At 48.4% G+C, this 25,488-nt stretch overlaps 1 protein-coding gene across 1 annotated transcript in view; it reads right to left on the reverse strand.

The window, feature by feature from the left end:
- The window catches only part of SCN10A (sodium voltage-gated channel alpha subunit 10), a 129,063-nt gene that overhangs the window by 60,443 nt on the left and 43,132 nt on the right, over positions 1–25,488 (reverse strand). The window contains exons 4-13 of the mRNA XM_004708679.1: positions 22,640–22,768; positions 21,966–22,057; positions 19,127–19,345; positions 18,672–18,735; positions 15,019–15,160; positions 14,671–14,868; positions 13,804–13,974; positions 9,560–9,853; positions 7,743–7,851; positions 641–879 (exon numbers count right to left, since the gene is read on the reverse strand). Coding sequence (XP_004708736.1) covers positions 641–879; positions 7,743–7,851; positions 9,560–9,853; positions 13,804–13,974; positions 14,671–14,868; positions 15,019–15,160; positions 18,672–18,735; positions 19,127–19,345; positions 21,966–22,057; positions 22,640–22,768 — 1,657 coding nt within the window. The remainder of the gene's footprint in view (positions 1–640; positions 880–7,742; positions 7,852–9,559; positions 9,854–13,803; positions 13,975–14,670; positions 14,869–15,018; positions 15,161–18,671; positions 18,736–19,126; positions 19,346–21,965; positions 22,058–22,639; positions 22,769–25,488) is intronic.

The following is a 25,488-nucleotide window of genomic DNA, read 5'->3' on the forward strand; positions in this document are numbered from 1 at the left end:
TGTCTCTCTCCCCAGCGCCCCCCACCCCCACCCCCAATGATGGCCCTGAAAAGTCATAGCGCTTTCTTCCTTGCAGGGACAAAAAGGTACGTCACAGAACTGGAAGGAACTTTCCAACAACAAACTCAAACTCTCTGCCATCGAGCGAGTCAGTGGCCACTCCTAGTGACCCTATGGGAGAGGGTGGAACTGCCCCGGTGGCTTTCTGAGACTGTCACTTGGGATTAGGAAGTGCCCTCCCCTCCTTCCAAAACACACACACACACACACACACACCCTGGCTGGTGGTATTGATTCAATGACTTGGCAGTTAGCAGCCAGATGGGTGAGCACTACAAGTTCATAAATTGTTGTTGGTTGGGGAAGGGTCATTTGTCCTCATTTAGTGGTGAAGGGCATTTGGGTCCAGAGAATTCCAGTGGGAACTAGCTGCCCTTACTTGAGGAGGCTGCTCATTTTGCTGGGCTCATTCATGCCAGTGCCACCCTCAGTTCTAGTGTCCACCTGCCTCGGTGCTGCCCCTCCTACTTCTGATAACTCTGTCAGGTCTCTGATGAATGAGAGCTGACACCCAGGCCACCCAGAAGTCCCACCCCTACCCCCGCCACCCAAGGCTGGCAGGGTCCGACATTGCACTCACAATGTTGCCTATCTGCAGCATGGATTCGAACCAGGGGCTCATGCCGTGGTGCTCCAAAGCCATGAAGATGGTGTTCACCACGATGCACAAGGTGATGGTGAGCTCGGCAAAGGGGTCCGTGACGATCCTGAAGAAGACACTCTTGAGCTTCCCCCACGTGGGGCTGCACTTCCAGATCAGGTATTTCTCAGCCAAGCTGGTGAAGCAGGGTGGGCACCTCTGCTTGGACTCTCCGAGTTCTGTAGCATGGGTGTGGTCAAGGACAGCTGTCAGTCCTCATCCCAAAGTCACGCTACAGACACACCCACCACCTGCAGCATCTTGCCTGAGATTTTTTTTTAACTGCCTATCACTTTTCTATTTGCCTGGCTTTGATTTCATGTCCCTCCCTTTCACTAGGCTCTGTGCTTGGGTCCCTCTCCCAGCCGTTGTCCTTGCCTGGCCACCAAGTCAAAATAAAACCCTAACGCACCCTCCAGTCTACCCTGTGCTTGCACCCCAATAGTTGAACCTTCCGAGAGAGAAGTGCACGTGTCCGATGCTGACCGGACCTATGGGAGACTACAACCTCTAGTGTATCACTGTCCCGGCGCTGGGCCATGTTTCTGTATTCAGGCCACTCCTTTACGTTCTCAGGCTACCATCTCTCACTTCCTCTTTTCTCCTCCAGTCTGCCAGTTCTCCTCTCCACTCCACTCTGTACTCGCCACTGGTGAGTTGACTTTCATTTCCCTCAGAATGGAGAATCACTCACCCACACAAAGAACTTCCTCACCTTCCTATCACCAGGTCTGCCACCTACTGCAGGTCATCCCCATATTGGGCCTTCACCCCATGAGAGTTCAAGCTTCCTCTGCCCCCTCCCACTTGTGCATGGGTTCCCGCCTTTCTCACCTTCCCAAGATCCATGTTCTCCCTCTTCTGGCCCTTCTGGACCGTGTCCATGAACATGAAGCATGCTTTGATTCTATCTCCTTTGTCAAAGGACTGGTTGGACCCTATGGTGTTCTCCAATGTCTGTCTCACTAACCGCAAAATCCCTCAGAAGAGTTTTCTCCACTTCATCTTCTCTACTTTCTCTTGGTCTTTCCCTGAGCCCTCGGGATCAGTCTTTCATCTTGCTGGATTAAAAGAGGCAATTTCCAATGCACCTTACTCTGCCTGTCACAGCGTTTACAAGAATTTAGTAAGCCCTCCTTTTCCTGCTTGGCCTCTGGGACACGCTGGTCCCCCGGTGTTTCCTCCCAGTGGCGGCTGCGTCTCTGTTTTTGCCTTCTCTTTCTTTCCTGCCTCTAAATGTCGGAGGACTGAATCATCCAGTTCCTTGGTAGTTTTGTGCCTCTCCCCAACAACTCTCATCTAGGCAATCTCCTTGGGCCCCACCGCTTTGAGAGCGATCTTTATGTGATTTCATATGTCTAGCTGTGGATGGCTCCCTTCAGCCTAGGTACATCTCTTCAGTTGCTTTCACGAATTTTCTGCTTCTGGAGCCCCATCTGTGGAGAGCAGTTTCATAGCGCTAGGTCTGTCCAATAAATTCCATGGCAAGACAGGCAACTTGCCGCTGGACCAGCCCATGCGAGCAAGCAAAGATGATGGCCACTGTTGATAAGTACACAATTGTGAACCATCAATAAAACGTATTTAGGAAAAGGCTGTAGCACATGTATCCGTGACTGTAGAGAATCATTTTTATGTGTTTACGTGTGTGTGCTTCTATACGCATAGACTATTGCTGGAAAGACACATTAGACACTGGGCCTCACCAAAAGAACGGGGCCAGACAGGGAACTGAGCAGGAAAGAGAGATTTCTTTCATTGTACACACATTTGTGATGTTTGGATTTTTGGTACTAGATGCATTTTTTTTCCTAAAGGAAATGAGTTCATAGAAAAAAATGCATGGCCCCAGATGTTGCTAACAGGGTCCCCCCACAGGTAACTTAAAGATATATATGTAGCCATATTTGTGTCTTTTCCTTACAGTTTCTTATTTTTTTTATGACTTGTGTATAATGCTCTTGTCAACGCAGATCTTGGGAAATAGCTATTCATGCTTCCTTCTAGTTCTTCTATGGTTTCTTTTATTATATTTTAAAGTTTAGGTTCATCTGGAATTTGTTTTGAGTAAGGAGTAAAATGCTGATCCAGTTTATTGTTTTCAATCTCTGGTTATATATGCCTACACTGCTTATTGAATCCTTTTAAAAATGACCACAGTTTCTATCATACATTAGATTTTTCCACATCCATGCATTTACTGGTGGATTCTAGTCTCTTCACGGATCTAACTACTTATGTCACTATTTAATTTCATTGTGAAATGAAAACATTTTGCAATGCCTTAACGCGTCCTCTGTATTTGTAATCTTTAAGCTACTTTTGTCAAATAAAGCCAAAGGAAACACCAGAGGAAAAATGCTTTCAGTTCATATCACAGACAAAATGCCCATTTTCTTACTATCTATGAGGTCCTAAACCTTGGTAAGGAAAAGATAGCCCTTTAGGAAAAACACTAGATGGGCCCAGAAATGATTATAGATATTTGAAAATATGCTCCACAATCCTCAAAATAAGAGAAATGAAATTTCACCAGGATATATTTACTCATCATCATATTTGTGAAGTCAAATCAGGGTGACCTTGTTTGGGAGTATGTGGGTACACTGACACCCTCACCCAGGGCTTGAGTGGGCGAAATTGGTACCACATTTATCGAGGGAAATGTAGCATCATCTTTCCCAGTTGAAAATGCATCTCCCCCCTGACAAAGCAATCTCACTACAAGGTGTTTAGCCTCTCGTTAAATTCATGGATGAACAAGCGATGAGGTTATTGACTGCTGGTTACTTCCCAGCAAGAGAACACGGACCAGACAAATCGTGGTCCATCCATGCAGTGCAACACTAGTACTTGAGGGAGGGCATAAAATCAACTCTAAAAGAAGCTGATGTAGAATGCTTTTCATCATATGCTAACTGATCAAAGCATGGTATTGGAAGTGTGTGTGTGTGTGTGTGTGTGTGTGTGTGAGAGAGAGAGAGAGAGAGAGAGAGAGAGATGCTACCATTTTTGAGGAAGAAAAAACCAAACGATATAGTTCTGATTGAACATACACAGAATAGCAGGCTTCATCTCGGATGACTGCTCTGCAGACCCTTGGCTTTGCCTTGTGTTTGTCTGGGTTTCCCCGCTATTGCTAGGCATCCCTTCTCCGTTTCTTAAGGCCGTGCCCCAGGTTTCTTCCTCTCCTGATTGCTCCTTGTGCGATCTTATTTCCTTTTATGATTGCAAAATTACCACCAAGATTCAAATTTCTTCTACATACGTGCCCGGAGTTTACCTGTGCCTTCTAAGTTCTGGGCCCATTGATGATAAAGCCAACTTCTTATCCGATAGCCTTTCTGGCCCATCCCAAGCACAATCTGATCCCGACTCAACTCATCATCTTCTCTCCCCAGTGGGGCCTTTTCCTCCCGAAAGTGTGCCCTGTGGGAGCAGCTGCACCTCCATCCTTTCAATGGCTCAAGCCAGAACCGCAGGCACCCTCAAGTCTTGAATCGTATGGCCTTTAGATAGCGCTCAACTCCCTCCATTGTCCTCCCCCCATCCCCACCCCCACTCCCCAGCCACAACCGGAGACCCGGCACTGGCATCTCTCATCTGCCTTCCTCCTAACTGCTTTCTTTGGCAATACTTTCCCCTCTTAATTACATTCTCCACAAGCATTCAGAATAACCTTTCCAAAGTGCAATGGTGGCTCCCCTGCCTCCAAGCCTTTAATGGGACCTCGCTGCTCTTAGGATGAAATTCAAAATCCTTCCTATGGGGCTACTGGGGATCTGGGCCCTGCCCATTTCACTAGTCTTATTTTGAGCACCCCACCCCCCTTCTTTCTGTGCCCCAGCCACATCTGAATTTAAAAAAATTTTCTCTTTCATTTTTTCAAATGTTATGCTCTTTTCTGCTTTAGGGTCTTTTGCTATCTCTTTTGCCTTGAATACTTCCCCTGCCCCAGGTGAAATGGAATTATAGTTCCCTTAGCACTCTGCACTCCTTCAAGACCCTGGTAATAACTTGTTCCTGGCATGCCTTTCCCACTGAGCAGAGGGCAGGGCCACCTCTGCTCACTGCTGTGCACCTGCTTCTGGTTTTCAGGTTTGGGCAATTGTCAAGGCTTGGTTTTCATGCCACGCACTGATGATACACAGGGATTAGTCATTTCCCAAGCTTTTATTGGCTCAGGTCAAACTTTCTTAGGCACAATGACTCCCAAAGGGGTAGTCTTTGCAAGTACTAGCAAGACTAACACAGCCTCAGACATCCTGTGTCTGCTGGGAACAACAGGTGTCAAAATCACGCCAGAGAGGATCCCAGCGGGCTTGTCTCTGCCCTGTGCTTAGAAAATGTCAAACTCTTTGACTTAACCTCAGTTTTTCTTAACCCATTTTTCTCCCTCTTGTCCTAGTCCACTTTCTGTCCTGCCATCCCAAATCTGACATTTCCTTATTCTCTTCCTGTTCATCAGTTTAGCTCACTACAGTGAGCAGCCACCTGCAGGTGAGGAGCCCTGACGGTGTTGTGGTTATGTGTTGGACTGCTAACAGCCAGGTCAGCAGTCCCACGGGAGAAGGAGAAGGCTTTCTCCTCCAGTAAAGAGTTACAGTCTGGGAAGCCCACAGTTCTACCCTGTCCTATAGGGCCACTGTGAATTGGAAGAGACTCCGTGGTGGTGAATTTAGTTTTGGTTGTAGGGAACATGATCAACATATCACCACTGTAGATAACAGTCATACAATGACGAGGTCTTGAATGCCTACTGTGTCATACACGGCTCTTCTTGGTATTAGAGATGTAGCCGTGAACAAAACAGACACAGCTCTGCCCTCATGGAATTCACAGCACAGGGAAGAATAACAGCCAAGTTCTGTTGAGTATTTACTACGTCCTCACCATGGTTAAGCCCCTGCTTGTTTATTCCACCTAGTCATCACGAAATGCTACTCGGTAAGCGTATTTTACACTATTTTACAGATGAGGAAATTGAGGCACAGAGCAGCTAATGGAGCCCCGAAGTCACACAGCTTACCATTAGTGGCAGAGCCAGAATACAGACCCATTGCCCTCTATCGCCTCTCATTCACCCCAGCACATCTGGCACGTGTTTGTTCCTTCCTGTCAAATGCACTGCATTTCTGTTCTTCTGTCTGAAACGCTCTCCCCTTGGCTCTCCTATGACTGCTTCCCTTACCTGAGTCAGATGTTTTGTTCTTGTCGAGAGGATAGCCTTTCACCACCACCTTATTTAACATAGGCCCCGTTCCAGCCCTCCAGCTCCACTCTCTGTCTTCTCCCTCACTTTGCTCCTCCTGCTTTTTATCACTACCCCTTGGACTTGATCGTCTGCCCCTCCACCTGCCTCCAGAATTCAGATTCCATCAAATAAGATACATTTTTAAAATTCACAGTTGAATTCCTAGTACCTGGAGCTGTGCCAGACACGGATTAACAAATGTTTGCTGACTGAATAAATAAACAAGAGGAAAGGAGGACTCTGGGGTAAATAAAATAGTAAGCTGGTTGTACTTCATATTTACTGTTCAATAGTTAATAACAAAAAGAATTCTTAAGCAACCTACCTGGCTAAGAAAGATCATGGGTATAGCAACATAATGAAATGCTAGGCAGCCATACAAAATCATAGGAGTACAGACACAATGATTTTTAAAAATGTGATTGTTGAGACATTAGCAACGAGGAACAACAACACCGAGAAGTTAGACATACCATTGGTATTGGAATGGATACACATTTCTCAAAACATATCATGCAAAACAAAACAAAAACGTAACTTCGGGGGTCCTCCTGGCCCCCAGATCATTGAACTTAATTTACACTTGAAGCCCTCAACCTGGGCCCTTATTAATTCAGTGTGTGCTACCCCTCATTATGCTGGAGTTCTCAGGATTTCCACATGGGTGGAGAGTGGAGCTGGTCTTTAATCCTTGACAGGCATAGTTCCTATCTGGATGTTAATGTGGAAGCCACAGCTATGGCTGTGCCCACCTTGCCTCTCTAGGTCTGGTTCTCATTCATCCCCTTCCATAGCCTTCAGTAGGGATGGAGACATCATCTAGCTACTCTGCTGCATTCTGGAGCCGGGCCTTTCCACAGGTTGCTTACCAGCCAGCTCTTACTCCATAGTTCTGGGCTGTGGTGGGCACATGAGTCTCTCTCTAAGACTTGCTCCATCCCAGGATCAACTCTATTTCCAAATCCTTCCAACATCTTGTTTGTTTGTTTTTTGCCCACCATGACCTCCCCATCCTGTGTTAAGATCCATCCTAGAGCTGGAAGGATAGCACACAGGAAGGACCACACACTAACATCACAGTTCCCACCTCCCTCCTTCCGCCCGGGGCATTCTCGACTTGTTCATGAGAGAAGAAACTTGTTTCGATCGAGGCCGACTCTCCACCCATTGAGAAAATCGATGCTGGGGTAGGAGAGAAAGACACAGGCATGCTCTATGTCTATACTCCGTGGATCAGACAGCCGCGACCCAGTGCCGCTCTCTTCTTCCACCTACAGGCTTTGTGTAAGTGCCTGAAATTAGAAGCATCCCTGGGAAAATTGAGTGTAGTCCTCATTTAACTGACAGAACCCTGAATTGACAAGGAGTTCCTTCAACTGTCTGACAGTAGCTTTCCAACGTTCCGCATAATGGGGCTCAAGATAGAAATTAAGTTAAATAAAATAGAAATTAAACATGGTAAAATGTCTTGCCTACCTGCCTGGTGGCTTGCAATTCTCTGGTCCCTGCTATGCCATTTAAAACATTTAGTTATGTGGATACATAGGAATCAGATGTTCATTTGAATATGAAATTATCAAAGATATTTCATCCCTTGGATTCTCGTTTTTGAAAATTTATGATTACAAACACACACACAGAAAAAGGATAATGGGATAAGGGTATAAGAAGAAGGAGGAATTGTTAGGATCCCATAATTCCAGAGATGGGTACCATTTAGTATAAACTCTAGGCATCCCCTCTGAGATTGATCACAGCAGAATGGACATTCCAGTAAGCAGCACTTACCCTCAAGGACAGAGGTCATGATGCTGACCACACTCATTGCCCTCTGGGCTCTGAACGGTTCATTCAAGTATTCGGCTGACAAGAAAGCCTTCTGTCCTGTGTTTGGTGCCTGCTGAGACACGAACATGGAATCACATGGAGTCTTCAGTAACAAGCTGGGTCATTCGGTCTCTCACTGGCCTGCCTCCTGTGGCCTCGGATGCCTCAGTGAGACCATGACCTTCTGCTGTCACGCTTGGCGACACCAGTTGCTGCTCACCCTTGGGGTGAGTACTCGGGCCTGAGTTTGGGTGGAATCGGACACTGAAGGACTTCACGAGTTAATCATGCACTAGCCAAGAATATGTACGTAGAATGGATCAAGTAGACGATCTCAGAAAGAGAGTATCTCAGAAGAGGTAAGGGAGGGGCATGGAGTCTATCACAAGGTTTCTTGAAGGAGCTAATAGTCTGGAGGCTTTGGCTTGAGAATTCTGTGCTGACCCTTCCTGTTTGCTCTTGGAGACCCACTCTCCACCTTCCCTGCCCTGCTCTGCTTGAGCAGGGTGGCTTATACACGCACCCCTCCGATTCTGATCAGGTTTAGCCAGTGGGAGGCACAGAGAGAAGAACAGCTAGTGGAAGGAGAGGGACTCCAGGTATCCACCCCCTGGCTTCTCCCCAGCTGAGCCACAGTTGGATAAGGGATGTGAGGCTCTCCCTAAGTTCCATCAGGCAACCTCTCTCAACTCCCAGCTCTGGTTGGGCTATGGTTCTGGTGCCCTCTCTCACCCCATCTGCCTTGGTATGTAGTAGCTTTGCACTATTGCTAGTCTTAGGTGCTTCACTGCTCATTATTAATCCCCTTAACGCAGCCCAAGAATCCAAACAGAGCCAGTTGTCACTGAGTCAGATCAAACCTGGGCCCAACCCACAGGACTTCATAGGGTTTTCATCTGGCTGATTTTTGACAAGTTGTGTGCCAGGCCTTTTTTCAGAGTTACCTCTGGTGGACTCAAACTTCCGACCTTTTGGTCAGCAAGCACTTGGCTAGGCAGCACTTGCCACCCAGAAACAAAGACAGCTTGCACTGTGCAAACGCATCTATAGATTCTTTTCAATTGCCCAGTGGAGCAGTTCATTTGTTTTTTGCTGGGTCCCTAAATCACATGGTGATCTAATCAGAGACAGAGCTAAGACCATTATTTCAGCCTTATCTGAGTCAAGGACACTCATCTCTGTATTCCTGACTAGGCAGAGAAAGGGGATAAACAAAAACAAATACTAGAAATATCATTACAGGAACTGGGAGAGAACTCAAAGTGGATCACAGCCCTCAGTGCCGTGAGGAGTCCCCAGTTTGTCATTACATCCTATTACTCTAATCAGAGTGCTGTCCAGCGACTCACTGGTGCCTAATTTGTGCATCTGAGCAAGTCACTTCCTCAATGAGTCCTTATTAAGATTTCTTTGGATCCGATTTTCAAGCTCAGGCTAGTTGAGCATAGTAAGCAACATACAAGAAGGGCCATCATTTTTTTCTCATAGTCATCCAGGGAGCAAGCAGGCCTAGTTCTAAAGCAGTGGTCGTGAACGGGGACAGCAAAACACTGTGAAGGAACAGGAGATCAAGCAGAAAATAATCTGTTCACTGGGCTGTGGGGAAAACCAGAAAACCTGTTAGCTATCAGGTACATCTGTCCTCTCTCTAGGCCTCACCTTCCCTCTCTGTATAATGGGGAGAGGATGGATGTCTAGATTCTTCTGTTGGAGACACCCTGGGCTCCTTGGTCCAAGACCTCTAGCTGCAAGAGAGTCTGGAGCATGCCCAAACTCACCGATACATCTGTGGTTCCAGGGGTGAGCTCATTAGAGGGCAATGCGTACTGTCCATCTTCTCCATGTCCTGAGCCAGAGTTGGAGAGCTGAGGCAGCAAGCTTCTAGGGAGGGGACTTTTCTGGCCAGTGCTCCCACCCAGCAGTGTAGAACTTCGATGACTTTCACCATCTCCGGAGAAGACTCCGTCATCGGTGACCCCCTCAGGGAAGGAGAAGTCTCGGCCAGGAGCCCGGAAATGGAAGATACTTCCATGGCTAGTGCGGCGTCTCCCAGAGGCAAGGCCTAAGAAAGACTGGGCATTGGCCCAAAGGAAAGAAGAAAAGCATGCTGAAAGCTAATGGAGTGACTGGTGGTTTTGAACTGCTGACCTTTCGGTTAATAGCCCAACACATACTCACTATACCATTAGGGCTCCTTACCTCCAGAAGGGTACTAATTTATAGACATGGGTGGGGAAGGGCCACTCTTCCCCACTGAGTCCTTTCTGACTCATAGTGACCCTGTGGACAGAGTGGAATGGCTCCATCAGTTTCTGAGGCCATATATCTTTATGGGGGCAGAAAACCTCACTTTTCTCCCTTGGGGTAGCTGGTAGGTTCAAACTGCTGACCTTACAGTTAGCGGCCTAGTGCAGAACCCACTGTGCCACCAGGGTGAGGAGGGGCAGCATCTGGGGAAAGGACTGTTTAGGAAGATGCTAAGATAAATAAAGTCATGAGAAATGAGAGGCGATCAGGTAGTTAAGGGACTAGGTCAGATGGCCAAGGGCAGGTCAGAAGACAAACAAGCCATTCACATGGGTCAACTGATTATTTGCCAGTTTGGGGCTGCAGGGCTGGGCACAGCAATCTGTTCAGCTCCCTCCCTCACACACACAGTTATGCTCTACAGAGGCTCTATTATACTGCACCCGTACTGGGGCATGCTTGGTAAACAGTTGTTGAACGAACAGCAGTGTACTTTATTGTCTGAAAATTGTTCTACAATTCATTAGAACCAGCCTGTATGGGTGTTAAGAGTTTGTGTGGCATGGAAGAGACAAGTGCTTTATAATATAATGAACTTCGGGGATCCCTTGAGGCAAGCTTTGAGCTGTAACAATGGGGAGATTGAAGGAAGAGCTGCAGTCTAGTTTCCTGGAAGAACAATACCATTCCTTCCAATCAATAACATTTCCCATAAAAATCTTCCAGTGAGGGAACCGTGAGGCTTACAGTTGCCAGAGGAGAAGAGCTCACTCTTCGACCCAGAAGCCTCTGAAGAGTTCATGTGCCCACTGCTAGTTCCCATGACCACTGTGGAAACTGATCATAACAAGCCACTAATTTTGCTCTCTACCAAGCTCACTACCATCAAGTCACGCCCCGCACATGGGAACCCTCTGTGGGGTTTCTGAGGCTGGAAACATTTATGCAGGCAGATTTTCACACCTTTCTTCCTCAGGGTGGCTGGTGGGTTTGAACTGCAGACCTAGCAGTTAGCAGTTTAACATTTACCCGACAGCATCCTAGACAGTGTTTGTAAAATCTAAACAGTGACTTTCTCCCCAACTCGGATCACATAGCTGGATTTTGCTCCCTTTCTCAATTCCATTTATTTAGTAACTTACTAAAGTTGGGGCAGCTTGCTCGTAAGACTTCTCCTTACTTATCTTGTTACCTCCTAAAGTGGAGTTTTCCTCCTGGATAATTGGCAGCTTAGTCCTCTTTAGAAACCATCATTGTAAACCTGCTATTTTAAGCAGGGTGTTATTTGCTGGGAATGCATGGCTAAGGCTTAAGGAACTTTGGAAAATCCATTAACCCCTTCCCACTTTTAAAGCAAAGATTCAGAATAGTCAAAACTCTATAAAGGATGCAAAGACGGAATGACTCGTATTTGGGCACCAAGCAAGCCAATAAAGAAATTGGGGAGAAAGTCTTGGCTGCAAATTTGACAGATTCATATTTCAGAAATCATCCAAGAAGGTGAACTGGCCGCCTGTGTGCTTTCGGCAAACTCTGCTGCATCTCTCCCGGGTTCCCCCTTCACTGTCTTGTTGCTTCTGATCAGACCATGACTTCCTACAAAGGCTTCAAGGTGTGTATTCGCTACCTGAACGCATCTGTGACAAGAGGAAATGTTTGTCTGTCTGAGTGGGCTTCTATTCATTAGCCTTAAGGAAGTGCCTGCACACTGCTTCCTTGCATCTGCACACACATGTTCTTCCCTCTCCCGGAAATGCATACCTTTCCCACCCCCACCCCAAGTCTGCAATCTCTGGAGAAACCCTTACCCATGTTTTACTCCCCCTCAATTAGCCCCTCTTCTGGGAAGTCTTTCTTGATAGACACCCCCCCCACACCAGGTGTGAATGTTTCCTGCTTATCCCCCAAACAAGATAGAGGTGTCTTTATTCTATCTGCCTGCTTCCTCCACCCCGATGGTGGTCCTTGAGGCGAGGAGCTTTGTTTTAGTCCCCTCTTAATACAAACGTCTAGCCCTGTTGCGTCAACAAGAGACCGTTTCTTTTGTCCCCCCTCCGCAGGCAAGCCTACCAGGAAAGGCAAGCGCGTGAGCACACTAGACAATTGTTGGACATCCAGGTGCTCATCTGTGTGGGAATGACTGAATGGGGAAGATTCGATCCTAATTCAGAGTGCCACTGCCTTTTCTGTGGAAGCTGTGATTCATCTTGCTCTCTGATTGTCGTAGTTCTAGTCCTATCCTCTTTGAAACACTTCTGAAGCCTGCCCTGTGTATGCTGGGTGATGCTCCAAAGATCAAGAGCAAGCAGAGGGAGGAGTCGCATGCAGAGAGGCGGAAATGTGGGCATGCCACAAAGGCTAGCATGTGAATATGCGTGTGAAGACCACAAAAAAGTAGACAATTTCCCTCCAGGGGAAAGAGGTTCAGAGGGAAGAGAGAGGCAGGAAGCCTGGGAAACGGCTGTTGGTCCCCTTTCACTGAGTGCCGAGACTTCCCTTTCACAAAAGCATATTTTCTTCCCATCATGTAGGAAGAGAATATTTGGGGTACGGAGGACTTTCAAAGATGGAGGTGGGAAGAAAACTCAGTGAATTGTGCAGTGGGAGGCAGAAGACAATGATGGGGAGTAGAGTTTCTGCACGGGCACTTGGGGGTGTCCTGAAATTGTTCATAAGCTGGATGATGTCCCAGAGATAGTTTATGGGATCTTCCGCGCCAACAAGTGTGGGCCTGCGCTGCTGAACCTGATGTGAGGGTTCAGCACCACGGACAGGGTCTCCGCCTGGCTCCAGAATGGCAGATCTTGGGGGGTGGGGGGGTCTGATGTTCATACACACCTCAAAGTTGGCATGTCCAATACCATAGAGACATGGGTTTATATGATTATATCCATATCCACATGTTTCCTTTCCCCAGGGATCCTGTCTTCGCAAAACCACCCAATCCCGAAACCTGGAGGTCAGATACCGTGTTTCTCTGAAAATAAGACCTACCCACAAAATAAGCCCTAGCAGGATTTCTAAGCATTTGCGCAGTATAAGCCATCCCCTGAAAATAAGACATAGTAATCGGCATGGCTCTGCAGCGCCCCGGCGCGGCGCGGTCACGGAGACAGGCAGCCCTTCTCATCCACCCCATCCTGACAGCTGCTATCTCGGAGGGGACCGGAGAGGTGCGGGCAGCTCATGCACAAGGTCGCCTCCCCTGTCAGGTCCCTGTCATTCTGTGCGTGCTGCAAGCGGAGGCATTGAGGGAGACATCGAAAGTGAAAGTCAAAGTCTCCTCAGTGCAGTGAGGAGCTGGTCGCTCTGCTCTAGGTGGGGTGTGTCCTCAGGGGGAAGAAGTACAGCTGTGGCTGCCGTTTGACTCAGCACTGTGGGTCGATGTTCCCGAAGAAGACAACTTCACTATGTTGAATCCATGTAGATTGTTGTACCAGACAGTAAAAATAAGTCATCCCCTGAAGATAAGCATAGTGTGTCTTCTTGAGCAAAAATAAATATAAGTGTCTTATTTTCAGGGGAACATGATAGAACCTCTCTCTCCTTTTGTACACGTTCCACAACTTTCTGATTTTCACCCAGAAAGTCACTATCATGTGCCTTTCCCCCCATCCGTGTGGACCCTATCTTCGTGTAGGTTGAGAATCGGAATTGCAAAAATATCCTCCTAATTTCTGCACCTCCTGCGCTCTCCCACCTACAAATAGGCTCTCACTTCAGCCCATTCTCCGTTGCAGCTGGCAAGGTCAGCGTCCCCAGAGAAGCCCTTTACCATTCGGCGCTGGTTGTGAGGCTCAGACTGGAGCGATTTGTTGTCGTCCGTAGAGCCCTCGGACACTCTCGGCTTCATCCTGGGCCTCTTCTCGCCGGCACTTTTGGACGTTAAAGGTGATTCATTGTGGGAGTGGAGGGAGGCCGTGTCGATCCCCATGGCTGCCAGGACCTGCGGGGCAAGGACCAATGTTGCAGTGAACAGTCTCTTGTGGAGTTTAGCACAAATACGCCCCCCAGACCTGGAGCAACAGGGGGTGAAAGGATGTGAGACCGGAGGTGGAGGACCGGGACCTGAGTGGTGGTGGGATTGGGACATGGTAGCAAGGCATCCCATTGTCACTCTCTAGAGTAAGTGGACTCGGTGGGTGCCTTGCTCAGCGTCCCTTTACCGAAGCCACACACCTCATCCTGCTGCCGTCAGGATTAACTGTTGGTGATTCACACCTGTAAATGCTTCAGCAATTTTTCTTTGGCTGTCTTCCCTACGCCTGATTGATAAAGGAGTCTGAAAGGACAGTCTGAGGCTTCAAGGTCGGGCTTAGTGACCAGGTAGTGACCATGTTCCAGAGCTCCCTGTGGGGACGGACTGAGGCTTGTCCACAGAGGAGCGTGTTTCTTTGTTTTGTTTCACCCCCTGCCCAACCTGCTTCCTTCGCTCTTTCAATTGGATTCTCCCTCGAGGAATCCTTTGCACAAGAAGCCTCTCCATCAGATTCTTCTTTGAGAAAACCTGACCTCAAACAATGCCTGCGATTAGCTGAAGTCTACTCCCATTCTCTAAAATGACAGCTTTAATCTGAGTGGTGGGTCGAGACTTTGTCCCAGGACTCTACTGCGTGCAAAGCCGCTGTCCCCTGCCACCAACCTCCTGTTCCTTCCGGAGCAGCTCAAGGGTCTCCTGGAAATTCTTCTCCTTGGCTTCGATTTCATCCAGGGTAGCCTGGTTCTGCTCTTCATAGGCCATGGTGACCACAGCCAAGATCAGGTTGACCAGGTAGAAGGATCCCAAGAAGATGACAAGGACAAAAAAGATCATATAGATTTTCCCAGAAGCCCTCAGCGTCTGTCGATTGATGATAAAGAAGAGAGACAGGTTGTGCCCATCATATACAGGCCCTTCAAAGTAAGTCAGACTGGCATGGAAAAGCTACAGACATGCAGATCACCCACCGGCCTCCAACCCAGTCCATGTGGGGGACGTGCAGATCAGTACCTGTTGGTAGAGGCGTTCCCAGGAATCCTGTGTCATGAGACGGAACAGTGAGAGGAAGGCCCAAGAAAAGGAATCAAAGCTCGTGTAGTTAAAGTCCGGGTTGCCAGCTGTTTTAAGGCAGAGATAGCCCTCAGGGCAGTGGCTGCAGCAAGAACAGAGGAAGATCATCCTTGGCTCAGCCCTAAGGCAGCCCAGGACTGCGGGAAGAGCGCAGGTTTGAAGCCGGAGACCAGCGTTCAAGGCCTGGTCTTCCTTTATTAGCTGGGTGACCTTGAGCCTTTAAACTCTTTAGATCTCAGTCTCTTTTAACTATAACACAGAGAGGATACTATTTTGATTTCCCAGTTCTGGGTACTGTTCCATGTATGCGGGCGTGTGGCCTGAGAAAGGCTAGCTGACTGTTCAGACAGGACCCTCATTAGGTGGCCCGCTCTTTGCTAGTTCACACCAGGAGAGGGAGAGTCCTCAATAAGGATGCCGGCTGAAAACGTAGGCCTGAAGGTTTGGAGAGCTACCCATGGGGAACTCACCTGAGCTTCACAGGGGAAGGTCACTGACCCATCGTGTAGGACAACAAAAGGAATGCATTCCATTTAGGAGCACTTACTGCGCGCTCTCCTAAGTGCTTTAAAGCATGATAATTGAATCCTCTCAACAGCCCTGTCTTTGCAAACGAAGACGCTGGGTTTCAGAGAGGCAAAAGTCACTCGCTTAAGCCACACGGGTGGCAACATCAGAGATATAGAATTGTCAGCTCAATATTGGAGTCATCCCAGCCTCCTCCTGAAGACTTGCTGATGATGGAGGTCCCAATTAAAGACAATTGCCTAAGAAATTACTGGGGTGGGAGGGCAATGGGCTCCTTTCTTTCTCTCATAATAAGGGGATGAGTTGATACCAAGAACTCTCTCTCAATCCGGGATACGTATTGCAATCCTATCTTCTTCGGTGGAGACGACCCGTTCAGACCACAAACGCATTGCCATGAAGTTTATTCAGACTCATCGTGACCCCACAGGACAGAGAAGCGTTTCTGAACTTGACTGGTGGGTTCAAACCCCTGACCTTGCAGTTAGCAGCTAAATGTGTCATCCACTCCACCACCAGGGCTCCACACGGTCTGTTTATGGAAATAGTAATGCCCTGTTTGCAGTTTGAGATTCTTCCGCTCCCAGGATTCCTCCACCAACACTGACCTCTGAGACTGTCCTTACTCCAGACACCCATGTGAATCCACAGCTGTAGAACCCAGACAACAGATTAGAGTCCTGGCCACTTAATTACAGTCAATCCCAATTCTATCTCCATCACTGGTGGAGATTTGGGAGTTCCCGGACTCTCTAACGGACATTTAGAGATATCCTTTAGTTTCTTCTCCCTGGAAGCTAGTCAAGCCATTATGTAGAGGTTTGCTAGTTAGCACTTAGGCCAGCCTTGTTTCTTTGTCTTCGGTAGAGCAACATTCTATTTACAACATTGCTAACTGCTTCGTGCACCTGCAGCTAACTGTTCTGAGAGGTAAATAGGAGCACAGTGACTCAATATCTTATAAGAAAAACATACAAATTAAAATGCCTGCTTCTTTTTAAAACATCAGAAGCCACAGAGAGGATAGATAGACTGGAAAAACACATATGAAAGAATGATGGAAATTGTCAAGTGTTTCCGAGTACCTGTTGTTCATGTTAGGCATTTTCACCCACAGCGCTACAGGTCAGGGTGGGACTTTGCCTCGGGCTCTGGCTTCTCCATGCTCCAGCATAGGATGGGGGCTTGGTGTTCAAAGCTTGCCCCTTTAGGTTCATTTTATTCTTTGCCCTGGTTTCCATCCCAAACTCTATCCATTCTTCCACACCTAGCTGGAAACTGCCCAGTGGCATGCCTGGCCTCTTTGGGAGCTAACAAGGAGATCTGTAGGTAGCCCAACAACTTTTCCATGAACAGTGTTTGGGCTAGAGAAATACCATCTCCAGATCGGAAGTGAACATCGAAGGCCCCTTAACTGAAATATAAATCAAAGGCAAATGAGAACTTACACCACTCCTTTCCCTGAGCCAAGTGCATGGATGAGTAAAGAGGCCAAAGACCTTGAGGATGACCAAACTGCCCTGTTTGCTTGCACCCCCTCAGTTCTCTCTGATAAGTATTTCTACTTGGCTGATTAAGGCAGAGATTCCTGCAGGCCACCCGAAGCCTCAGCTCTACTTGGGCACTGTGGGCCTTTCAGCTACTCTGAGATTGGAGCCATGATAGCTCTGGTCTCCCAGGCTCCAGCCATGGAGCTGAAAGAGTTGGCCTTTCTGATCTGCTGCCTGAAAGTCTCACTCTAATTGCCAAAGAAGCAGGAAGAGTCAAGGGGTCCCCTGCCCCTTTTCTTAGCCTCAAATTATATCCTGCCACTTAGAATGGCCTCCATGCAATCTGCCTCTCTTCTTTCCAGCCAGGAGGCATCATGCCTGCTTTTTAATGTTCACCTCTGTTTCCTCAGCCTATGTAACACCCCCCCACAATGTGTTTATTCTCCACAGTGTGGCAGCTGCATGTATTTATACACACCAAGGCATGCACAATGAAGCCTGCGGGCTTCTTTTGGCCTGCGGACATATTTTGTTTTGGCTCCACAAGGTGCAGACATGTTTCTGGAATTGGAAGCCAATGTTTATCATTGAGAGATTCCCCCTAAAATTCCAGTCTTCCTGCCTCTCTTTGAAAAGTTGGAAGAGCTGGATGCAATAGATCCGTATTTCCACATAGCTACCCCAAACTACTGGGCTAAGTCCTGACTGCCGTCTCCACAGAAGGCAAGGACTCTCAGGTACCCTCGTCCCTCCATTCACCTGTACGTGTCTGACCTCTGCAAGAATTTGATTCACGTGCTTGATGCACCATCCTCCTTGTGCGGATAACGGAACACCCGTGATTGCTTTACAACGCTGAAGCTGAAAGGTAGGACATTTGACACGAAACATGTATCTAATAATCATCCGTCCCTTCCTGGGGTAGACTGTTGGCCAAAAAATGGCCACAATGATTCCCCTTCCTGTAGCCACAACTTTTTGCCATGTGGCTTTGCTGCTTCTCCCTTGAAGAGGTGGAGTCTAGCGCCCCATCCTTTGGATCTGGACTGGCCTGCGAGTTGCTTTCGTCGAGAGAAGGCAGTAGAAGTGATGTTGCGCCAGCTGACGCCTCGGCCTCAACAGATCTTGCACGTTCCCCTTTCATTTCTTGGAACCCTGCTTCTGCCACAAGAGCAAGCTCAGGCTTGTGCCTGCTAGGAGATGAGAGACCACACGGGGCAGAGACAAGTCATCCCAACTGCGACCATTCTACACTGGCCATTGCACAGTCACTCTGCGTCTGTCTGCAGGGGACTCGGTCCGTTCAGCACAAGAGGCTGACGTGCAGGATTTAAGTTAACTGCATGGTTGCTGTCTTAAGCCACTCAATGGTTGGGTGGTTTGAGTCACGGCAAAAGCTCTTTCGTATCCTCCTCCCCCACACCCTATGAGCTCTGGGATAGCATAAGCGTTGCCTTATTCATCCCTATATCTTCCTTAGGGCCTGGGGCCCAGTACCTGTCCATAAAATGCTGATGACCAGACGGACTCAGGACTTTGGGACCCCAAGGGGCTCTGCCATGGGTGGGCACTCACCCGGCATCCGTTCCATTGCCACACAGTAAGGGATCAAAGGTTCCCGACTTATTGATGAGGAAATCTGAAAGAGAAAGGAAGAAATGAAACTCTCACCCATGATTGTCAGCCCTCCAGCCAAAGCTTTGTGCTGCGAAGGCCGTGCCTCTCATGTCCTTCCTGAGTCACAGGGACTGGGTGGACATGCTGGGGCTCCCGGAAGGTGGACAGTTACACCGGAGAGTGACAACCCGAGCAGGGCCTTCGGTTCTGAGCCTCCTCTAGAGGCAGAACTGTGTGGCTCTGAATGGATAGCTCATTTTCTTCTAAAACGGGCATTGGACAAAGGGGAACATAACCTGCCCCCCGCCCCCCAAGTATGCTACAGCTCCGGGGAAACTTTTCATCAGAAAAGAGGAATCCAGATACATGTCCCGTACAGACATTTGGGCCGTCACACCCCTTGCCATCCAGACCTCCGTCCTTGTGGCAGAAATCCCACTCGCGGGGCTCCGAAGAGTCATTGGCTGTCTGATTAAGAAGCATGCAGTTCTTCACACATTTGTTCTTGAGGTTGCCCTTGAAGAGCTGCAGGCCCATCAGAGCAAAGACACTCAGGAAGAAGATGGTGAGGATCGTCACATCCGCCAGTTTCTTCACGGAGTGGATCAGGGCCCCCACGATGACCTTCAGCCCTGTGGGGGAGATGACCACAATGTTCCCTCCTGGACAAGGAGCCAACACCCGCGGCACATGCACATGCCTGGTGACCCGCCTCTTCACCACCACTCCTCCGAACTACACACAAGTGAAGTGTTTTACCAACCCCAGGGCAGACCCAAGGCCGCGGTTCCTTGTCTGAACCTTCAATAACATTTTGGAACCCAGTGTTCCCCTGGTAGGCAGAGATTATTGTCCCCATTGCAACGTTGAGGCAACTGCGACTCATGCAGCACATCGAATAGCCCCTAAAACTTGAGCCGTGTGCTGAGATGAGCAAATTGAAAACTCGTGGTGGCCCTACCTGCTCTGTGCTAAGCAACCTGCAAGAGACGAGGCTACTGACTTCACTTCATTCATTCAGCACAGTTCTGGGAGACAGCTCAAGGTTTGAGATACAGATAACCCTTCTTGCACGTGTGTTGTGTGTGAGAGACAGAGTGCGGTGGGTGGGGAGACAGTATGAGAGAGATACAGAGAGAGAGGCCGGCACAGAGGAAACGGCAAGGGGCACAAATTGAGAGCCAGAGAAACGAAGAGAGAAAGACACATGCACTCCGACCGAGAAATGAACATAACCGTTGAGTTATGAGAGAGACCCCTAAAGAGCCAATGAGAGGAAAGCAGAGAGACTGGTAGAAAGAGCGATGCAAGGCCAAGTGCAACTGGAAGCAAAGATGGACTCCCTGAGGGATAGAGCGTTGCCTTGGCAAACGGCATCACCTTCTGAGAGGGGCTGCGTGGGTAGGACCAAGCTGTGCCAGGTGAGTTAGTTAATTGTGCCAGCCTGGCCGATAATCACATGTGGTGCTGGTTGAAAGGCGGAGGGATAAATGGGTGGTGAGCCTCGCCTTTCTAGTTCTCGGGTCTCTTGTTTTGTGATGGTTGCATCGGGTGCAGCTGCCTTAGCAGTTCCCTGCTTCAGCTTGCAAGAGTGACTTCCTACAAGACATCCCCAAGGAGAAGCTACATGGACCTATCCCGATGCACCCCTGGGTGCTGGAGCAGCCGTGTGGAGACCCCTGCTAGTGCTGAGATGCTTGTTCGTTCACGGACTCAGCTTTCCTCCTGCAGTCGGCATCATTGCCTCTGTTTTGTGAGGTGGAGGACTTTGTGGACTGGTGTTGGGTTAATGGGTTAATGTTGGACTTGTGGGCTTGGGCAGCATTGGGTTGGGATGTTTTCGTGATGCACCTTTTCTTTACATAAAACTCTCTCTTATACATGAGTCGCTGTGGATTTGTTTCTCCAAAGTACCTAGACTAATACACCAGGCAAGTGATTTGGAATCTGCTCTTGAGTTGTGAGTCTGGTGGGTAACATCCACCACGCAGGACAGACGCCTGCTAGTACCTGATCTGGGGGCTGCGAGGATGGCGAGGCCGTCTGACAGTTGAGCAGAAAGCATCTACCGAGCAGATGAGCACACTGAGAACTAGCCTCGAACAGAGGTTCAGGGTGGGGATGGGGCCTAGGGAAGGGTGAGGATGTTGGGAAGGGCCAGGAAGCTTTGTGGAGGAGGTGCAGCCTTGGCAGAGCCCTGAGGCATGAGTGTGAACTCAGGAAAGAGATAAGAAAGGGGGGTGTGTGACAGAGGGGCAGCATGGCCCAGGCAAGGAGGCGAGGAAGGACATGCCAGACGTGTGGGACCACAGGTAGCCTCTGCAGTACGAGATGAGTGGGTTAGAGTCAAGGCATGAGGCAGGAGAGGGCATCTGAGGAGACCTCTCAGGATCTTCCCTAAGCTAAGAGCATGTGAGTGAGACAGCAGGGGTCGAGCTGAATGCTTATTTGCTGAGAATCCCTCCATGAGCGAGCTGCCCAGTGAAAGCTGGCAAAAATTGCAAGTCCTTCTGTGCCGATCCAGGTAGGAAGGGATTTCTAATCTAGACAGCTGCTTCTGTCTCACAGATGACTACCTGACTCTTAGGGGCCAAAGGAGAGAGCCCTTCAAGGCACAAAGGGAACCATTAGGCTCCGTTTCAGGGATTTTTATGTTGTCTCTGGCTTTGCCAACTCCACCATCGACCCTGTAGGGTAGTCTGTGTTGGGGGATGGGCTACTGATGAGAACATGGTTCTTGGAAGTCCAATAGGATTGACTACTCCAGTTTCTCAATGATCTTTAAATAAGATTGGCTTCATTGTTTCCTTTGGGGTGAGGTTCCACTGACAGGAATGAGCCCAAGCTTTCAGATGTACAGGACGGAATATCTTTTCAGGCTCTAGGGGTACCTCCTTCGTCTCCCTTATTTCAAAGCGTAAGCCTTTCGTGTGAAGTGTGAGTGAGAGTCCAGCTAAGGGTCTTGCCTGAGCTCTGCAGCAAGAACAGAACGTGAGGCTGCGACCTTCTGGTCATTTATTGCGGTCTATGTGGTCTTGTGGACAGAACACTGGCCTAGGACCTTGGACTTCCGGGTCTTTGCCTCTTCCTGTGAGATTGTGTTGTCTACTCTCTGGGCCTCAGTTTTCTTGTCTTTCAAGTGGAGACAATAGTCTTTGCCTTGGAACCTTACCAGGCTCTTGTGAAAATCCAACACTAGGTTTTAGAAATCAACATCGACTTTGGATAAATGCACTGGTTAAAGTCTCTCACCTGGGATCACAGAAACTGTTTTTAAAGCTCTAAGAACTCTGAATGTCCGCAGGCCTGAGATTCCTCGAAAGTCTATTGCTTCGCCAATGTATCTGTAGGGCCAGAAGTGGGTCAGCATCTCTGCCAAGAGAGGGTCCTGGGAGTGGATACACCATAAATAAGGACAATTTGGGGGTAACACAAGCCTAGGAAGAACCCAAAACAGTAACTGAGAACCCAGAGGTCCTTCCACCTATAGAGTCCCTAACACTGGCTTGAGATTGCTCTATTTCCCAGAGTGGGTTCTCTGAGAAATGGTGATACCACCATTGAGGTCTTGTTGTGTGGGCTATATGTATGGATCTCCCAACATGCAGGTTTGGCCCACTAGTCTCCTCGGATGTTGGCTCTTCTGGGACTGACAAGGCTGTTTTGTGTCTGGTCCACTCTGAGAGCTCTGAGAGGCCAGCCATAAGGTCAGATTTGAAGTCTCTGGCTTTGTCCTAGGGGGTTGGGACAGACCCTGGAAAGGGACCCTTAAAGCAATAGTCAGTGGTAAGAACCCCCCCCACGTCATGCTGTGGCCAATGAGAAAGGTGGAATGAATGAAGGGCACATCCCTCGCGCAAGAACGTGGACCCATCTGTAAGATGCACGTGGATGCACACGCAGAAATCTGCATGAGGAATACTCACGCCAGGGTAATAACACCGAAGTCCAGCCAGTTCCAAGGATCTCTCAGGTAAGTGAACTCATTTAGACAAAATCCTCTCGCCAGTATCTTTATCAAGGCCTCAAACGTGTAAATGATGGTGAAGACATACCTGGAAGGGAAGGTGGAAAGGGTGGGAGCATTAACTGTGCCACGGAGAGCACCCAGGGGCTCCTTGGCTGTCCAGGAGGGAGAGGCGAGCTGCTCTGATGAGTGCGGTGGGGGCAGCGGGAGGGGGTGGAGGGGGGAACGGACACAAAGCAAACAAAGTGAATGGAAGGAAAGAAGAAGAAGAAAGAGAGTCTAAATTGTAGGCCGAGGAACACAGAAAGTCCACAGAAACGAATGGGGGTGGGGAGAAATAGCACAGGGGAGGCTTCGTTCATGGACAAACTTCATTATCTTTTAAATCCGTTTCCCACCGACTCTTGGAAGTCCCCGTGTATGCGACTGAGCCGAGAGGCAGCCTTGTTTGCTCCGTGGGGAGAGAGAAGGTACTGGCAGTTCACGGGCTTTCACAAAGTCAACCTCCTCTTCTTGAGCGAGCCTGGTGACTGGAGAAGCAGAGGGCAAGGGTCTTCCTGCCCCATACGCCTCACACAGGCTCTCATCCTGAGGGAAATGGGAGGCTCCTTCCCCAACTGGCTGATGATGGAAGATAAGAAAGAGGGATGACAGCTGTTTCTTCTCCAAACGTTTCCAGTTCAAATGACCCCTTTCTCACACCCATGACTGCCTGCCTGGCCCCCTGGCCAAGGGGGTCTCAATCCAGGAGCTTCAGAAGGTGGTGGGAGGAAGCAACTCAATGTCATGGCAAAAGGCATCTAAATCCACACATGCTTTCCCAGAAGCATTGTTTCTATTAGTTCCATCTCGGCCCTTTGCATCCGCTGTGCACCCTGACTCGAAGAGTTAGATCGGGAGTTGGTTTGGCTCCAAAGAGTGGGACCTGGAATTGAGGTTAACGGAGTAGTGTTCTCAGACGTTCAGAATCCAGGTATTACAGACAGCTGTGGCTTTCACACCTTAGTGCAGGCGTGCTCACACTTTTTCAGCGTGCGAGCTACTTATAAAATGATCACGTCAAAATGATCTACCAACTACAAAAATGCAAAACATACATTTATTTATTAAATTTATTCATAAATGCATTGAGGATTCTTTATATGTACAATGTATGTTTATGTACCTTGCATAACTGCATGAGTCCATAATGCACAACACAACACAATTAACTATGTGCATTTTTTGTCATGACCTGAGTTTACTCTGATGACTTGCACTGAATGGAATGAGCCATGGATGCATAGTCCGGACAGGAGCTGCTGACAGCCAGCCTCAAGCACACTTCCAAATGATCATCAGTCACGGTGGATTGGTATTTGGACTTAATGATCTTTATGTGGGAAAAGGCTAACTCACACAAATAAGTAGAGCCGAATAATGCAGTCAAGGAAGTAGCACATTTACTCATGTTTGGGTACTTCCCCGCTGTGAGTAAGTTCCAGAGCTGCTCATGTGCTCTGGACTTCAGCTGAATGTTGGCTTGTAGTGTCAAAATCTCCCATTCCGTATGAAAGTGATACGTTTTTGTCTTCTTACTTGGTCCAGCTCCCCCACTCATTGTAATACCCTTTCTTACATTTAAAATACAAAAAACAAGGTCTAAAAATTGGCGATAACTTAGCTTGTCAGTTTTGCTTCACTTAGCACCTTTGTTTGCACATGCGTTTGACACTTAAGATTGCATCTGATTGGCTGCACTGTATATCAATTAAGCGACAGGATTGATGCGAGGCTTACGTCTACTTTTTTTAATGCCATGCGATCTACCCACACTACACTTGCAATTAACTAGTAGATCGCGATCGATGTATTGGGCACCCCTGCTCCAGCGAGTGTCTGAGAAGGCGCATTCAAACAAGGATTCCTGGGGACCTCTTCCAGGACTTCTGAGTCAGTAAGTCTGGAGTGGGAACCTATCATTTGCTCTCCTAACAAGTTCCCCGTACCTGCTGCTGCTGCTGCTGATGGTGTGGGGTGCACCGTTTGGGAACCACGTACCTAAGAAATCCAGGCGCACATATAAATCACACATTGCCACCTACCTTTTAAAAATGACAAAGATAAAACTTAGTATTCAAAGCAGAAGACTTTCGGTTAAGCATGGTGAACGGAACATGTACATTTCCCTCCATTCCTTCTGAAAGCACTCTAGAAGGACGGTTAGAGGATTTTTTAAAGGTGCAAACCCACGAGGAAAAAGAGACCGAGGAACATTGTGAAAGTTCTTCGGGGAGCCGGAGAGCAGACAGAAGGTGGCATTTGACAGAGCATGCGCAAGAAAGCTGAAACCGCTGATGGAGGTGCGGGGTGCCCAGAAGCAAATGCAGCCACACTTTAGGACCTCAAATCTGCTAAGGAGTTAGAGAGGCTCAGTACCTCTGATAGTGGGGTTCAAAGTGAGGCTAGCAAGTGACGCTGGGAACATGAGAATTGTTTGAAAGTCTGTCAAAGAAGTGCTTGGACTTTCGAGATCTCACCCCAAGCCAACCACTCAGTGAGCAACTGTCTCTCCACTCCAGAAATAGACCGGATGTTCATTCTCTCCAGAGGGAAAAGAGGATAAAAAGGGAAAGTTTACATACGGAAAGGCAAACACTCCCTCCCCACTTCTGCCTCTGAATAAGTTCCTAGAACACTCGCAGTGAGGAATATAACCCAGGAACATGCTGCACTTTAAAAATGAACAGTCACTTAACATTCGGCATTGGCAGAAAGCTTTCAAAGTCAGGGACCACAGAACCTAAGGCTGAGCAGCCAAAAAAGGGG

This window comes from Echinops telfairi, unplaced genomic scaffold, assembly GCF_000313985.2.
Source record: "Echinops telfairi isolate 266 unplaced genomic scaffold, ASM31398v2 ScPeMD7_4225;HRSCAF=4972, whole genome shotgun sequence".
NCBI lineage: Eukaryota > Metazoa > Chordata > Mammalia > Afrosoricida > Tenrecidae > Echinops > Echinops telfairi.